The sequence below is a fragment of the Talpa occidentalis genome, unplaced genomic scaffold, assembly GCF_014898055.3.
Source record: "Talpa occidentalis isolate TD23 unplaced genomic scaffold, MPIMG_talOcc4v2.1 talOcc4.16, whole genome shotgun sequence".
NCBI classification, from domain to species: domain Eukaryota; kingdom Metazoa; phylum Chordata; class Mammalia; order Eulipotyphla; family Talpidae; genus Talpa; species Talpa occidentalis.
Window position 1 is genome coordinate 67,965,445 of NW_023601653.1, and position 17,747 is coordinate 67,983,191.

General features: G+C 34.3%; 1 protein-coding gene across 1 annotated transcript in view; it reads left to right on the forward strand.

Moving 5' to 3' along the window:
* LOC119248365 (ovostatin homolog 2-like) overlaps positions 1–11,717 on the forward strand; it is a 41,906-nt gene extending 30,189 nt beyond the window's left edge. The window contains 12 exon segments of the mRNA XM_037515320.2: positions 561–642; positions 1,436–1,592; positions 3,806–3,880; positions 4,649–4,814; positions 6,233–6,444; positions 7,392–7,601; positions 7,926–8,050; positions 9,129–9,219; positions 9,560–9,628; positions 10,237–10,339; positions 11,065–11,142; positions 11,575–11,717. Of these exon segments, the coding sequence (XP_037371217.1) occupies positions 561–642; positions 1,436–1,592; positions 3,806–3,880; positions 4,649–4,814; positions 6,233–6,444; positions 7,392–7,601; positions 7,926–8,050; positions 9,129–9,219; positions 9,560–9,628; positions 10,237–10,339; positions 11,065–11,117 (1,343 nt within the window). The 3' untranslated portion in view covers positions 11,118–11,142; positions 11,575–11,717.
* Positions 11,718–17,747: the final 6,030 nt, after the last annotated feature.

Below are 17,747 nucleotides of genomic sequence, written 5' to 3' on the forward strand. Positions count from 1 at the left end.
GTGGCTAATACGAACATATCATAAAGCTGTTGTTACGAGGTAGTCTTGAAGAAAAAATGAATCTGAATTGGGGTACTCAGAGTCTTTGCTATATTTTTAGTTTTTATTACTTTTTTACTACAAAATCTATGTAGTCATATAGCCTCACAATTTTTCCATTTCAAAGAAGTGATTTGTCTGTACAAAAGGGTCTATAAACCTTGTAAAATGTGTTATCAAGAAAAAGTTCAAGGGTATAATGTCTTTTGGTCTTTTTTTTTTTTTAGAAAGATAACAGTGAAGTAAAATAAAGGAAAGGTATTTAACAATTAGTGGTGCCAATTATTGAGCTAGACACAGTCACATGTCATATCTTATTTGTTATTAAAATCCTATAAGGTAGGAGTTATTTTTCTCTCTCACCATGAAGGGAGAAGCTGAGCTTCAGAAATAAAAATTGGAATGATCATCCTGGTAGTTTATGTCTGACATTAAAACTCGGGGCTTGCACTAACCCATCCTTTTTCTCCTAACTTTCTTAGATTAAAATAATAATAATTTTCTACAATGTTGTATTTTAGGTTATCAAAAGCAATTGTCTTTCAAAAATTCTGATGGATCATATAGAGTGTTTTGGCTGAGCAATGATGAAGGAAGCACATGGTAAGAAATGACAATTTTAAATAATAAAGGAATTATCTAGGAGGGCTGGTGAGGGAAGAGATTTGAGTGAAGTGGGAATTAGAAACAAATTACATATCAAATTTACAGAGGTAATCACATAAAACTAAAATATTTGATTATTACAATTCTAATGCAATAATATATCTGTGGTCTCATGGAAATGTGATTAGGACTCTGATCATTTAATGACATATACATGGAATAAATGAAATATATATATCCCCAATATATGGAAAAATATATACATGCATACACACACACATACATACACACACACACACACTACATTCCAAAGCTTGCTAATTCCATGGAAATGGCAGGTCTTATTCTACATTCTGAATCTATGCCCATATAGATTCAGGAGACTAAACTCCTAAGGCCCAAAACATCTAATTGCATCTGATTACACCCATTCTGTCTCCACATATGGATAATACAGTGGAGCAAGAACTGTGTGGATAAACATTAGAAATTACCTATCTTTTTTTCATATACCCATCATATGCCTATCTTATTTTCACAAGTTATACTGTTCATAACATCTTATTGGCACAAACCCACTATCAATCAACTCATTGCAAAAACCTATATGATGCTACAAACCAATGTTACGTCAATAAAAATAAATGTTAACGATCATGCTATAATCAACATTAGCTAAATTCAGTGTATCCATTACCCAAAGGGAACAATGACAACACATGAATTGAGTAGACACCATCATCATTCCTTTCATACCTAACTTTTGTCTAACCAGCAATTTGCATTACAGGCTCAGTGCTTTTACTTTTAAGACATTAGAGAAAATAAAGAAACATGTTTTCATCGATGAACAAATTCAAAAGCAGACCTTAATCTGGCTGTCAAGCAAACAGAAAAGCAATGGTTGCTTTAAAAGTGATGGCAAACTTTTCAGCACTGCCTGGGAGGTGAGAGACTAACAGAACTGGGCCGTGCTTGCGCTTGGCATGTCTACCTTCACTAACTCTGGCCTCCCAAATCTGGAACATGAATATTTTTCTGATGACTGTGTTACCCCTTCTGAGTCTGCTCTCATTATAAGGCACTAGTGCCCTGGTCAGCAGCTTCATTACTATCGCCTTTAACCACAGCCTGAATGGGACTCATGAGCACATTGTTTGCTTTCTGCAGTCCTTTCATAGAACCAGTCCTCTTCAGCAGATGAACTGGAAATAGGGGAGCATGAAGAGAAAAGGAACCGAGAGAGGAAACATTCATAAATTTGGAGCCAAGCAATATATTAAGGGAGGGAGCCTTGAATAGGTAGTTCATCTAATTTGTGGATAGCAAGCAAGCCCATGAAAAGGATCTGGGGATTTATACCATTTAATGATGCACTCTTCTAATTGCTTTTGAAGTCAAACTATGAGAATCTTGTTTGCCCTTGGTCAAAATACATCTGGTATGAAGTATGTCTTTGACAATACCCACTCCTCCTCTTTTCCTGCCTCTGTTTAGTTAAATCTTCTAATTTCCTTTCTTTGAGGTAGATGTTCACCTCCATCCCATGGTATCTTCCCTAGCCGCCATGTTTTGCCTTAGAAACACAATCTCCAATCATGATATTTCAGCAGGCTTTGACATTCCCTGAAATATTCTGGGCTTTCCCTTGGTATACTTCTGAACTGCCACGCCTCTTCTTGGGTTTTGGAATATAAAGTTAATCTACTTCAAAATATGAATGAATAGCAACCCTGTATGGTATTTAATTTTAATGTGAATTATTTTCAAATTACTTTACTCTTATGTCATATGGAGAAATGTTCTTAATTATTCCAAACCTCTTCTTCACAATGGTGGGGGAGGGAGGACTTGACAAAAAAGATCTCTTGTTCTTACATAGAAAAAAAGGAGACTTGGGCCTCCCCTGGTGGCACAGGCGGTTGAGCGCAGTGCTGTGAAGCTGTCCGCAGCCTTTGCAGCACTGGTTCAATCCCAGCCGGCCGGCGAGGGTCCCACATGGCACGGCAGACCTCTCCTGTCTCGCCCGCTGCTCCCCTCAGCAGTGTATTTTGTCAGTCTGCCTGTTCCGTTCCCCACTCTGTCTCTGGTGCATCCTCTCATCAACCACATGTCTGGGCCTGTACCCCAGTTCTTGTATGCATAAATAAATAAATCTTTAAAAAAAAAAAGAAAAAAGAAAAAAAGTAGACTTTTACATATTCTTCTCTAAAACATCTCCTCCACATCATTCTTCTTGGATTCATTAGTAATCACTACTTCAATTTGTCTGACCTTACTCAATCCTTTTCTGTGATATTGTGTGTGTGAGTGTGTGTGTGTGTGTGTGTGTGTGTGTGTGTTTTCAATTGGGAGGGACAAAAAGCAAGGGAAAAATAATGCTGATCCAACTTATCATTTAAGTGTGTTGGCCCCTACATCTTGAGTGACCACCATCTGCAGGTATTTCACTTTGAAAATGGAGATCCCCAGGGACATTCCCTCCCTCTGAAGAAGAGGTCAGCTTTTAATTAAATGAATAAATGAAGTTTATACTTGAATGCAATTTGCGTCAGTATCACTAGAGCACCCTCTAAAATTCATTTCCTTGTATCTTATTCTCTGACTTTTAAAATCATAATATTTTGTGTGGATACTGGTTTATTTAATTCTTAAGTACCCCCCACTGAAATTTATACACAGCTTGAAAACCAAATAAATTAGGAATGGTTTTCTAATTTTACACAGAAAGAATCTGAGTCCTGATCACTGTCACCTCCCACTATACTTTTCTGGGAATGTTCAGGAAGCTTCACAGCAACTTTCTGCTCTGCCCCATCATAAATTGTTTGCTTTTCTAAATCAACACCAAATACAGTAAAATAGTTATATGAACTGTTTGGAATTCATGCTTAATGCCAGGTCATATAAATATGATTACAGGTGTCATTAAGTGTACTTGAGGTTCACTGTGTGTTTTATTTCATTATTATGGTGACTCTTGATGGATTATCACTCAGATAGCACAGTTATTGACTAACTCAAAAAATACACAACCTCAAGTGTTTTTATGAATGGCATTTGTTCCAGTGTTTCTTCCCTTCCTAACTTGGCTTCAGAAAATCAGCTGTTATTTTCTGCCTCTGCTATCCGATATGACTCCTTGTTCCTTTGTGTTTAGGGCGGAAATGAAGAGGATGTCTCACTCACTGCCTATGTAGTTGGAGCATTTCTTGAAGCTGGGCTCAATTTCACTGTATGGATTCCCATCATCTTTTAGTTTCAGTAAATGAAATGCACAAGAAATAGGATTCAGAATGATCTGAAATTCTCAGATTAATGACTGATTAATTAATGATTGATTGATTAATGATTAATTAATGAAATATGAAAATATGAAAAATTAATGAAATATGAAAAAATACTCAATTCATTATCACTCTTTAAATTGATATTACTCAGACTGATTTGATTCATAGAAACCTTTGGGAGAATATACTTATGCATGCACATGCACACACACGCACGTTTTTCAGAGCATTGCATGTATTTCCTATCTCCTGAAGTTCAGCAATGAACTTCAGTTTAAGAACTCCTGTTCTAAGTATATTTAATGTTCTCCTCATCTAAACAATTCAGTATGTGAACATTTTCAACTTAAGTGTGATTCATTATGGCTACTTTCCAATCCAAAATTCAGATTATCTAATTTAAAAAAATCTACAACTAAGATACTAGAAATATTTAGATTCATTAGTATATCTCGAAAATTATCTTTAGAAATATAAACCTCTATTTTAAGCACCAGAGTAAAATATCTTAGATATTTTATGTTTTTCTACCTAGAAGAAACTTACACTAACTAAAATACGACTGACCAGTATAGACAGGCATTTTCATATTACTTAAATTTTATTTCTCAAATACTAATACTTCCATTAAAATAAATTTCAGGAATATAGTTAAAGTATGATATATAAAGCATTTGGGTGTTATTTTAAAATACTTTATTCTTTCTAATTAGTTTCCAGCTCTACGAAATGGATTCTTTTGCCTGGAGGAGGCTTTGAAAAATGATGTCACTAATGGCTACACTCAAGCAATTCTAGCTTATGCTTTTGCATTAGCTGGAAAAGAAAAACAAGTGGAATCTTTACTTCAAATCCTGGATCAATCTGCTACAAAAACAAGTGAGTATTATTATTCCATTATGCTAATGGAGGTGACTGTGAACAAAGTGATGAAACTTAATTAGCATCACAGAGACCTCTTCACTAGTATATTTGTTTTTCTCTTCTGGAATTTTTCAGGGGCCCTTTATCTTTATTTTTTTATTTTTTTATTTTTTTTTAAGATTTATTTATTTATTTATTTATACAAGCACTGGGTACAGTCAGAAGCACAGGAGGGTGAGAGAATTCACCAGAGCCAGAGCGGGGAGCAGAGCAGGCAGAAGGACCGAAGTACACTGCTGAGGAGAGCGGCGGGCAGCAGGAGAGGTCTGCGCGCCATGTGGGACCCTCCTCCAGTGGCCGGGGAGCAGCCGGGGATCGGACCGGCACTGCAGAGGCTGCGGGCAGCTTGGCAACCCAGCGCTCAACCGCTGCATCACCAGGGAGGCCCGGGGGCCTTTATCTTTAAAGAACATCATATGTTTTCTATTTTCCTCTTCTTCCTTTTGTGCTAGTTTCTTTTCAAATAAGTTACTAAAGGCAATTTAACTTGGTGACTGCTGCACCTCCCCCTGCTGGTCCGCGGCAGGTGACTATGACATAAACAAAACAAAAATTACTTGTGAAACAATCACATACCACTTTTGACCTTAAAAAGTGGCAATTTGAAGACTTATAGTTGTTTTGTTTGATTTTGCTGGGGCTGCCATCACAAAACACCACAGACTGAGTGGCTTAAACAGCAGAAGTTTGATTTTTTCACAGTTCTGAAGGCTAGCAGTCCAAGATCAAGGTATTGACAGATATGATCTTCTCTGGTACCTTCTCTTCTTGTCATTAGAAGAAGGTCATTTTCTTCCTCTCTCTTCACATGTGTGGGAACATCCCTGGGGCCTCTTCAGCAAGTCCAAATTTCCTCTTTTAATACAGATACCAGTCATATTGGATTAGGCCCACTGTAAGGGTTTCATTGTATCTTAATTGGCTCTTTAAAAGCCCAGTCTCCAAATAAAGTCACATTCTGAGGTATGGAGTATAGGGCACTTGAACACTAGGCATAATTCAGCCCTTAATAGAGACCAAAATGGAATTTGCATCCTTTTATGTGTAGTCAGTGTGTTGTTTTCTTTTTTTTAAGATTGATTTATTTTTATACAAGAGCTAGGTACAGGCGCCAGAGGGTGAAAAGATTCACCAGAGACAGAGCAGAGAGCAGAACAGGCAGAAGACGGAAATACACTACTGAGGGGAGCAGAGGGCGAGGCAGGAGAGGTCTGCCACACCATGTGGGATTCTTGCCAGCCAGCGGGGATCGAACCAGCACTGCAGAGGCTGCGGACAGCTTCACAGGGCAGCGTTCAACCCGCTGCACAACTGGGGAGGCCCTAGCCAGTGCTTTTTAAAGGGATTGTGTGAAAATTCTTCTTCTTCCTCAGATAATTTGATATATTGGGAAAAGACAAAGAAACCTAAGACCAAAATACCTCCAGCTTTTATTCCCTGGATACCGTCTGCTGAGACAGAGAAGACTTGCTACGTGCTATTGGCTGTCATTTCCAGGAAAACTCCCGACCTCACCTATGCTAGTAAGATTGTGCAGTGGCTTACCCAACAGCTGAATTCCCACGGAACCTTTTCATCCAACCAGGTGATCGATATGGACCTGATATTAATAATGATATGATTAACACCTAATATGAAACTCTAAAAGAATCTAGGTAGCAAAAGTAGTGATAGAAAATGCCTTGTGAGATGAAGAACACTTGACTTTATAAATCTCATTTTATTTTATTTAATCTCAGTCATATCTGGGGGCAGTTATTATGTATCAGATACTCCACTTGGAACGACCTACATGAAAATGAATAGACTAAGGCCCTCATTAGGAAATTTGTGCCTGGTTTATATCTCCATTTAGATAGTAAAAACTGAATGTTGGTCTACAAGAGATTATTGCCATGGGGACCGGAGTCTTAGTCAGTTAGCTATCTGATGATACTATGGTCAAACTATGCAGCAATCAAGAAGAAAGTGTTTTCTCTGTTTCTATGATCTACCCATTGGGAAAAGCAAATGAAAGGAATGGGTCAGAGGAAAAAAGAGGCATAAGAAGCATTGATCTGTGTCTTTTAAAAGGAAAAACATTTTGAAATGCAAAGAAATACAATTTCATTCCCACAAGGAAATTCTTGACTTTCCGCCTTAGTTTTGTCTTAGCTTCTGAATAGTCATATGTTAGTCCAACACCCTTCCCGATGCTGACTTTCCTTCCTCGAAGATATCTGGGCACAAGCATTATCTAGGGCAGTCAAATTATATACCATCTTTTTTTTTTTAAAAAAAAAAGAGATTTGGCACTATTTTCAACAATAGCGATTGTACTTTATAAAATCCTTTAGAAAAACTAAAATCTAATTAAGCTAATTGCAGAATATTAAATGGCAACAACCTGCACAAGCAAATATATTTTCCTATGGTCAGGTTATTGCTTCTTGGTGTTCTATTCACCTGTCTTAGGAATATTTCTACGACCAAATGATGATGAATATCCCATCCTAGCAGAGCTCAGATTGTTGCTTGTTCTTTTCTGTGCAGGGCAACGCCGTCTGTCTTCTTGCCATAACCCGCTACGTGAAGTTAACCTTCTCCAATGGTCAAAACAAGGTTACCATCAGCAGTGAAAAATCCAAACAGATTTTCCAGATTAACAGTGACAACCGCTTACTGGTCCAACACTCAGAGCTAACCAAAACACATGGACAATACACAGTAGAGGTGGAAGGACAAGGTTGTATATTTACTCAGGTAATAGAAATCCACTGGAGAGGAAGACGGATGTTTGTTACTTAAAAAGATTGTTCAATTATTCATGAAGTGTCATTTTACCATCTTGCATATTGCCATGATTATTCTTCCTCTCACTGATATTTCCCAATCAACAGCTGAAAATGCAAATTATTTCATGAAGATTTTTGTGTCTTCTGAAAATTAAATTACATTTAGCCTTATTCTCTGATGGTAAAGATGTAAATAAAGTGCATTATAATGAAAATAGAGAAACAATAAACCCTTCAGTTTTTATTGCAAGATACGTGGATGGCTTTTCTTATGATTTGTTATCCTTTTTAGGTTACCCTGAGGTATAATGTGCCCCTCACAAAGGCGGCTTCTGGATTTTCCCTAGCCATGGAAATGGTAAAGAAAAACTCCTCAGATAAATTGCAGAGTAATTTTGACCTGACAATAACCTTCAAGTAAGTGTTATATTTTGAATCAACTTCCAGGTTAAAGAAAGAGTAACATATTAAAAAAATTTTTAAACAAGAGCAAAACACTAACCACGATGAGTTCACAGATCAGTGTGTGGTTTCTACAACATGGTCACTTAATAGCTCTCTAGGTATACACCACAATTTAGTAGTTCTTTAAATCACAGCTAGAATTATGCAAGCATGATCTGAATTGTATGCAAGTATAATTTGAAAGTTCTTGCCACACTGACAATCAAGCAATTCTTCTGTTTGTTGTTTTCTATTTTTTTTTTTTGCATGGAAATCTTGTCAGTTTTGGACAATGGACACTCTCTTTTTCTCTTTCAAGACAAGCACTTTAGGAAGTGAACCTTTAGGAGAAAATCAACAAATACTTCTTTTATACTTGTATGGAGCAACATTTCAGATTTCTATTTTTCAGAGTTGGAAAAAAATTTTTGTTTTGAAATCATTTATCATTCATAGATGCCAAAGAATTTCAGCCTTAGTTAACATGTGGACAAAAATTGAGTAAAATTAGTTAGGAATTTTTCTTAGGATTTTCTACTGAAAACCTCTTGACCCCAGAGCTAAGATGGAAATACAACATGGAATTCTTAATTTTTTTTCCAAAAAATTCTATTCAGAGTCAGAGGCATTACTTAGACTCTGGGGAAAATGTCTACTCTATGATTCTGCTAACACCCTGCTTTTTAAACAAAGATTTCCTTTAAGTATTGCTTAAATTAGACTAAAAAAAGTATATATGATATAAATGTATAAGATTTCTTTGTAAGTTCTGAATCTAAGTCCTCAGATAAGCCTAAAAACAAGGTTTGGGGAGATTCCAGGTCCAGATAATTCATTCTTTATTTCAACTTAAGTTGCTTTGTATCATCTCATTCATTATCACTCCAATTGTGCTTCTTCTCAGAAGTTTGAAAATGACTTTCTTCAGGTGTTCTTCAGATTCTGCCTTTCCTCCAGTATAGCTAATTCATATTTATGTACTGATCACCCTTAGTATTATGTCACTTTTCTACACTGATATTTAAACTAGTGTTCTGTTTATAAATTTCAGATATACTGGAATTCACAATAAGTCCAATATGGTCCTTGTTGATGTAAAAATGCTATCAGGCTTTACTCCAACCATGTCATCCATTGAGGAGGTAAATAACCGAAGCCCAATCTCAGCATAGAAAAAGTAGTAGAGGATAATGTTAGCACAGAAATAATTTGTTAGCTAAACCAAGTTATGAAAGTCTTCTTTTAAGCAAAGTTACTCATTCAGAGTTTCCATTTTTAGTTGTGCTGTAACACTGGAGGGATGGTGCTCCTAATTTATATTTATTTAGTTCCTATTTTGAGTTGATGAAAACATCATGACACATGGGAACAATCCATAAAATAGATTCCTTACAACTGGTTAAGTAAAGGTATGAAGAAATCAGTACTGGAATGGAACTCTTTAACATCTATCCTCCATCCCTTCCTGTCAATTTTTCAAAGCTTGAAAGCAATGGCGAAGTGACAAAGACTGAAGTCAAGAATGACCATGTTCTTTTCTACCTGGAAAATGTAAGTTGAACAGTGTATTTTTTTCTTCCATAACTTTCTTGTTTTCACCTGAGAGTAACTGGTATAGGTATATACCAATAGGGTTTTTTATTGATATATACAATAAGGTTTGTTAGAAAAATATGGGACATTAAAGAGGACTAGTGTTCTGTTCTACTACTAATTTCTCTCTTCCCCATTAATTCTAATTTATTCCCATTATGTGTTTGCTAACTTACTAGATAATTCTCAGGTTTAGAAACATCATTTCCCTGTTTTCTATCCTTCATATCAACTAACATAGTCTGGTCACAGAGTTAAGATATTATTCTTTTTATAGTTTGATTTGAACTTCAACAAAGGCTAGTGTGATTTTCACTCATATTTTCCAGGTGAACATCACTACCATTCATATAAATGCCTACATTACCCTAATGCCTCTAAATAAGCAATGAAAGATAAAATTTTATACAATTTCATGTTACCTAAGTCATTACTTTGTCATTTTATCAGATATCAATATTCTAGATCCATTTAATTGAGTAGATCATGAACTTTGGAAGATAATTTCTTCAGTGATTTTCTTTTTGCAGACATGCTCTGAAAAATTTGTAACTTGTATTTTATAGGTATTTGGTACAGCACAGCGTTTTACTTTCTCCGTTGAGCAAAGTAACCTTGTATTCAACATTCAACCAGCATCAGTTTTGATCTACAATTATTATGATAAAGGTAGGCAAGCAATAATCATGCCCTAAAGCTACTGAACATGATATTATATATAAGATTACCTGAACTATTACATTTTCCAACATCATCCTCCAAATATATATATATAAATATATATATATAAATATATATATATATAGTACTTTATACACACACACACATTTAGTCCCTGATATATATCTTTTTACTGGTCATTTTCCAGTTACCAGAGTTTTTTAATACTTATAATGCTTTAGATATAATGTTAAAAAGTACTCCTTTAATGTGAAATACAAATCATGCTAAATTTTCAGGACTTCTTGTTAATGCCAAGGCTTATCATTTCATCCAGCCTCTGTGACCTTTGATTTGAGAAAGGAAGTGGGAAACATTCTGAAATATTAGAGGAAACGCTTGACAGATTAACTTTCAAAAAAATTGCTAAGAAGTTAATAAAGAATTAAAATGTTTTCCCTGGAAAGTTAGTGCTATTAGTTTCTTACTGAAAGGCATAGAAAGTTTGTAAAGAAGTAATACTTCAATCCTGGCTCTGTCATTAACTAGTTGAATGTACTTCAACAAGTGCCTTAAATTGTAATAGGATATTTCTGGATTTAGAAAAAGAAGTGATAGACTGTCCTGCAATATCATTGGAAAGATTAGACCCTACTCTATCTATGTTTTCTGAAATAATCTGGTTATATAAAGTTGGAGATTTAATATGGTTGAACTTTCCCTCTACTTGCCAGATGAGTATGCCATTGTTTCTTACAACATCAAGAGTGTTGCAGTTTCCCAGTGATACAAAAAAGAAAACACAAGAAACGGTAAGGAAATACATATATTATAGACCACTGAACGCATTTAATAAGAAGATGGAAACTGAAAAAAAAAAAAAAAGGATGAAGCAAAAAGAAGTCTCTGGAACTATGTGCACTAGATATTCAATATAACAGTCATTAAGATTTCATTAATTTCTTTAAGATGGTTTAAAGAATTTGTAGCTATGCATGTGCCTTCTAAAAGTCTCATTAAAAAACTCAACTTTATTTTATACATTGATGTCAATAAGTATGTGTATATATGGATACACATTCATGTATGTGTTATATGGCTTATATGTCTTATATGTGTTATATTGGCTTGGCTTTATCTGTGTGTATATATATGCATGTTTGTTTCCATCTATATAGTTATCTATATATGTGTATACATGTGCACACATTTAATTGTTGTTTAACTATGTTTTTAAATTCCAGGTGCAAAGCTGTTTACTTTGAACAAAATCATTCTTTTGTATCAAACCTGGAAGAAAGCCATGTCATGAACCATCTCACATCTGGAATAGTCTAGAATCTGCTACAACTTTGTATCAGATGTTATTTCTTTATTATTCCATTAAATGCAGTGATTTAATATATGAGTCAATGATTTTCTTTTCATTCAGTAAAATCATCTGTAACTTTCACCCTAAACAACTCAAGGCTTTGTTTGGTAACAACTCTGATAATTTGCTTTGTTATCAATTCTGAATTCAAGTTTTTAGATATTATGGTACAGACCATGGACTTCTCCAACATGCAGAGAAAGAGAGAGAAAAAAAGGCAGGTTTAGTGGGAGATGGAGAGGGAGAGACTAAGTTGATAAGGACTTCATATGAATTCAAAGAGATAAAAGCAAAATACAGATTATTCTCAGTGAAAGATCTTCAAAGAATAAAGGAAAGTCACATGTTAACTGATGGTTTGTTGACTTCATGTACATGAGCAAGTGGGCAATTCAAGGGCATTTTGTCTATAAAAAGTATTTTCTGGAAAAAATTATTTTATTGTTCTGAATTTATCACTTATTGCTAAAAAACAATATATAGTATCTATCCTTTCCTTAACACTACTGTTATAGCAATGAATTAATATTGAGAAGATTGAGTTAGGGAGAAGCTGGAGAAAATATGAAATGAAAACAATTTTCCTATTGACTTCTGATTATTCTGAAATTCTACTATAGATAAGAAAAAAGTTACAGATAAGTTCTCCAGTTGTGGAGTTACCAAAAAAAAAAAAAAAAAAGGAAAAAGAGTATCCTAGATTAGTCAGTATTCAACAAATTAAACATGGGGTGTTTTAAATATAAGATGGCTAGACTTCTATCTTCTTGTAGTCTTCCTGCCCAATGTGTAACTCTAATATGCCTAAATTACAATTGGACCTTTAGTACATGTTTATTGTTTGATTCACCATAGATAAACTGGTGGTTTCAGGTCATACCTGTGGCTATAAAAATTTACTTTACTTTGTTAAGAATTTCTTCACACCTTCTCAGTTTTTCTGTCAAAACATGACATATCACATGTGTAAATAAGATAGCAACAGTCACATTTTTTTAAAAACCATACCAGGCTCAAGGAAATGTGATTCTACTAGAACATTTTGTATTCAAGTTTCAGTAAAAGTGAAGGGAATTCACTTTATAATAAACAATGTATCTTTGTAGGATAGAAGACCCATAGTTCAGTCAACAAGCCCACTGGTTTGAGTCAATATGGCAGTATTGAATCTTTTTAATTAGACCAGAAAATGGTGCATTGATTTTTTTTTATTGACTGACACCCATAATTCAATAAAGCTCTCAAAAATCTATTTCAATCTATTTCATCAAATAGCTTTAACTATTCTAATACAGACAATGTTTTCATGCTACAAAATGCTATTTTCAACTACTGATGAACAAAAAATTAATAGTTTAATGTTCCAACAGTAATATTAGATATCAACTTCAATATGCATAGGATTATAGTTGTCATACCTCTTAGAATCTGTGCCAGAAAATCCTTGAAGAATGAAAATGTGTCCATTAAGTTCCAGAATTTTCCAGTCTGCTCTCCACCAGGGCAAATATTTACATGGAAAATAATATATACAGGAAATCAGAAAGTTATCATGGAGGAAAAAAATGATCCCAATCTTGCTTCTTTTATTCATTGAAAACATTGCTACAAATATCCCATATGTACTAATGTGAGCTGCAATTTCATTCTAAATATGCCAACAATTCTAACTCTCCTCCCCCAAAGCAAACTGCAGTGGCAAAGACACTATCTTTCTCAACCATTGACAGGTGCTCAAGGCTCTCTAAACAAAACATTTTTGGAGGGAGGGAATAACGGCAGTGGCTTAGAAATATATTCAAAGTTAATGACATCTTTCATAGGGCTTTTTAAGATAACTTTTTATTTTCATAATTTAAAATCTATTTTTATACAATTAACATTACATCAGAATTATCAGCAATAACAAAGTTAAATCTTTTCATGTAAGCTTATTCTCTTCTACCCCTTCATTATGTAAATATTTAAAGCTATTATTAGATTCATAACTTGTTTTTCTCTTTTTCACTTAATAGTAAATAAAACTTCTGATATTTTAATAAAGTCTTCATATTTATCACTTTTGATCTATGTATGACATTCTACCAGAGCAATATACAACTTCTCTTAATATTCAGCACTTCAGTTCATCTACAGTTTGTAATATTATTTTTTGTTTAGTGAATGATTTGGTGTATGCATTTTTTTCTATTTGTATGGGAATTTTTTGATCGAGTCATTTATTTTGGGGGCTCAAAACCACAGATAGCCAACTCAGATGTGATAGCAAATTTCTCCTGAACAAGGAAGATTTTCTAAGATAACAATCAAAACAATAACTGGAAAAGCAACTTTATTAATAATAACTAATAATATATAATTCTATATATAGTATAATAACTGCCAAGTACTCACTAAATGCTTGACATTTGTTAACTAATGTGACCTATTGCAAGGAAATTTTTTTTGAGCAATATTGGCTTACATCACTGTAATTCAGAGGCATAGGACTGCAACTCCTCAGACGAATGCCCTGACACACCCACCCACCACCATGGCACCCATTATCCTCCATCATCGTCCACTGTGCCCCTGTCCCCACTGTTTTCTCCCATATCCCTCTCTTGTAGCCCCGATTCCACAGTTTTCTAGGGCTTTTTATTGGCTTGGCTTTATCTGCATTTTGTTTTGTTTCTCTATATTCCACATACAAATGAAACCAGCCAGAATTTGTTTTTTTTTTTTCCTTCTGATTTATTTCACTTAGCATTATCCCTGTAGGGGAATTATTATTAAGCCAACTTTACAGTTAAGGAGCTTAAGGTTGTATAATTTTCCCACGATGGCACACTAATTAAAGAACCTGTGATTCCATCTCAGGCAGCTTGATTAGCAAATCTACTCTCTTAAGCAGTAGACTGACCTTTTTTGCAATTAGTTGAAATAGTCTCCTATAGTATTTCAGATTACTTCCTTTCCAGGAGCATTTTCTGCTTATATAAATATTACACTAGCCCCAGGAAATCATTCAACTTATTTTATTTATTCTTTTATTCAAATTATATTAAGTTTAGTAAACCAATGATGTGATTTTTACTACTGTATTTTCATTCCTGTGAGTTAAGAGGCTACTTCCTTTTAAAACTTGGACTGCTCACTACTTACAATAGGTAAAATATGGAAACAACCCAAATGCCCAAAAATAGATGACTGGATCAAGAAGATGTTGTATACATACACAATAGAATACTATTTAGCAATCATAAAGAAACAAGTGGCTGTCATTCGCAGCAATATGGATGGAGCTAGAAGGGATTATGTTCAGCAAATTAAGCCAGAATGAAAAAGAAAAATATCGGGGGCCTCCCTGGTGGCGCAAAGGGTTTAGCACTGCACTATGAAGCAATCTGCAGCCTCTGCAGCACGAGTTCGATCCCCAGCCAGCCAGGAAGCAAACCACATGGCGCAGCAGACCTCTTCTGTCTTGCCCGCTGCTCCCCTTAGCAATGTACTCAGTCAATCTGCCTGTTCTGTTCCCTACTCTGTCTCTGGTGAATCCTCTCACCCCCTGCATCTCTGGCCTGTACCCCAGCTTTTATGTGCATAAATAAATCTTTAAAAAAAAAGAAAAAGAAAAATATGGAATGGCTCCACTTAGAGGAGGAAAACAGGGGACCCAAATAAGGGATCAGGAAAAAAAAACCAATAAATTTTTTAAAATTAGCAGGTAACTATAAATCAAAGACATTCCGCAAGGGAGGGGAAGGTAGAGCTATCAAAACAGGGAAGGGAAGAGTACAAGGGACCCTGGTGATGGTTCATGGGAGAACTGGTGGTGGGAATTTTACAGGGACTACACCTGAGAGGAGAAAGTATACACTATATAAAAATGAACAATGATTAAAAAATGTGTGTGTGTGTGTGTGTGTGTGTATAAAATAGATAGAAGTTGAACTTCTGTGACACTGATCTTAGACTTAGGAATTTGGCTAAAATCTGCCATTCAGGTTCAGATTTGGCCTCAATCTATTTCAGTATCATTTCTGGAATCCCTGCAATGGTGCATCATCAATAATCCTATGATCTTTGTAGGTAATACTCATATAAAATCACTATCATAATTTAATAGCACAAGCAAGGTATAACTTGCAGATTTAAAATAACATGAATAGTTGCTTAGGTTTTTAATATATAGGTTAGATAGATCTTGGAGTGAAAAAATCTTGCTTCTTACAAAAAGAAAAAAACAAAATATTGATATTTGAAAAAAATCTCTTCATCAAGGCATTATAAACCTATTGTAGGTCTCATACATCCATCTACCTTTAACATAGTCCTGATACAAAAAAAAGTATGGCATTAGGAATGGGTACTTTTGGCCCATTTCAGAATTTTTTGTACTCATATATATCATAGTCATGAGTGACAGAAATAATGACAATTTCATTGAAAAAAATGACCTCTGCCCTCCTCCAGCTCTTTTCAATGTTTGTATTATTCCTAAGAGCTAGTTCCATAAAAATAAGGCAGAGACTGGAAAGAAATAGTGGAGTGTCTTACTTCATCCAGATAACAAATACCCACTAAGACACTTCATCTGATAAAATTCAGAAACAGAATAATTGTCATTGGAATGTCCATTTGTGAGTTTATTCTAATTAAAAATAAAATAATGGTTTTTTGCCTATCATAAGTAAATTTGAAGATTATTTTAAACAAAAAGAATTTTCTTTTCAAATTAGAAGTTTATTCATCCAAACATGTAAGTTACAGTTTTTATGAAAAGACAAAAGTATTTTATGAGTTGTTTTTATTGACAAAATCATATTTAAGTTAATATTTTAATTTAATGAGTTATTGGGTGTCTTTAAGAAAGCAACAGTTGGTAGTGATTCATCAGTGCTAGTAAGCCATATTTGCATAGTTTCCAGAAACTGAGAATGAAAGTTGATTCTAATGACTGAGTTCCAAATTCCTTTGCCTTTGACCTAGGGCCCAGTGCTTTGCTTTCAGTAACAGTAAAGAGGACATATTTTATTTATCTGTTGATAGATAATTAAAATTATTTTAAATGGTGATTACAATGTGATCCTTGATTTATAACTAGATGCTTACATAATTAACGTATTATGATGGAACTTATTTCATTTCTTTCTCTTCATATGAACAAAATTTCTTAATCCTTACAACCAGAGAAAATGAATATTCTAGAGTAGGAAAAGTAAAATTAAAAAAAAATAGGAATGAATAGTTAAAACTTGCTTAAATTTAGCAATACATAAGATGCATCAAATTACAATTTAGCTAATTAAGAAAGGATTTTTAAACAAAAGTTTACTTCTAGTATTTAATACTTGTGAAGATTACAGTTTACATAGTTTTAGAAATAAGACTGTATAAGACTATAGAAATAAGACTAATACTGAATGACAACTCAATCCAGAAAAATATTATTTTTTAATAACTTTTTAAAATAATTTTGATTATCTTTAGTTTTGTAATTGTATGATAGGATGAGGATTAAAATATATTAAATCATAAAGTAGAAGGATAAAATTATCTGTGGAATTCAAATAAAAATAAAATATCAATAACAATCATCAGATATGTTTTAAATGGATGATGGGTGACAGCAAAAGATTGAGTCATTTACTTTTCACTGGGTATATTCAAAAGGTGATAGTATAGTTTCATTTTTTTAATGTAAGTATGATAAACTTTTGGTCATCTTGATCATGATGAAAAATTTTAGAATTTTATTCAAGTTAAATATGTGTGAGGAGTTACATCATTAATAAAATTAAAGAATACAAAAAAAAGTTTGAAGACCACAAGAGTATAAAAGTCTCAGCTGAGAATGCTGACAAAGTATTATTTATGTCCCATATTATTTAAAATCTAGCTACTAAACTTCTCAATTAAAAATCACAATGGGGCCTCCCTGATGGCACAAGGGTTTAAGACACAACCTATGAAGCTCTCTGCAGCTACTGAAGCATGAGTTCGATCCCTGGCCAAGGAGCTACCCACATGGTGCAGCAGACCTCTCCTGCCTTGTCCACTGCT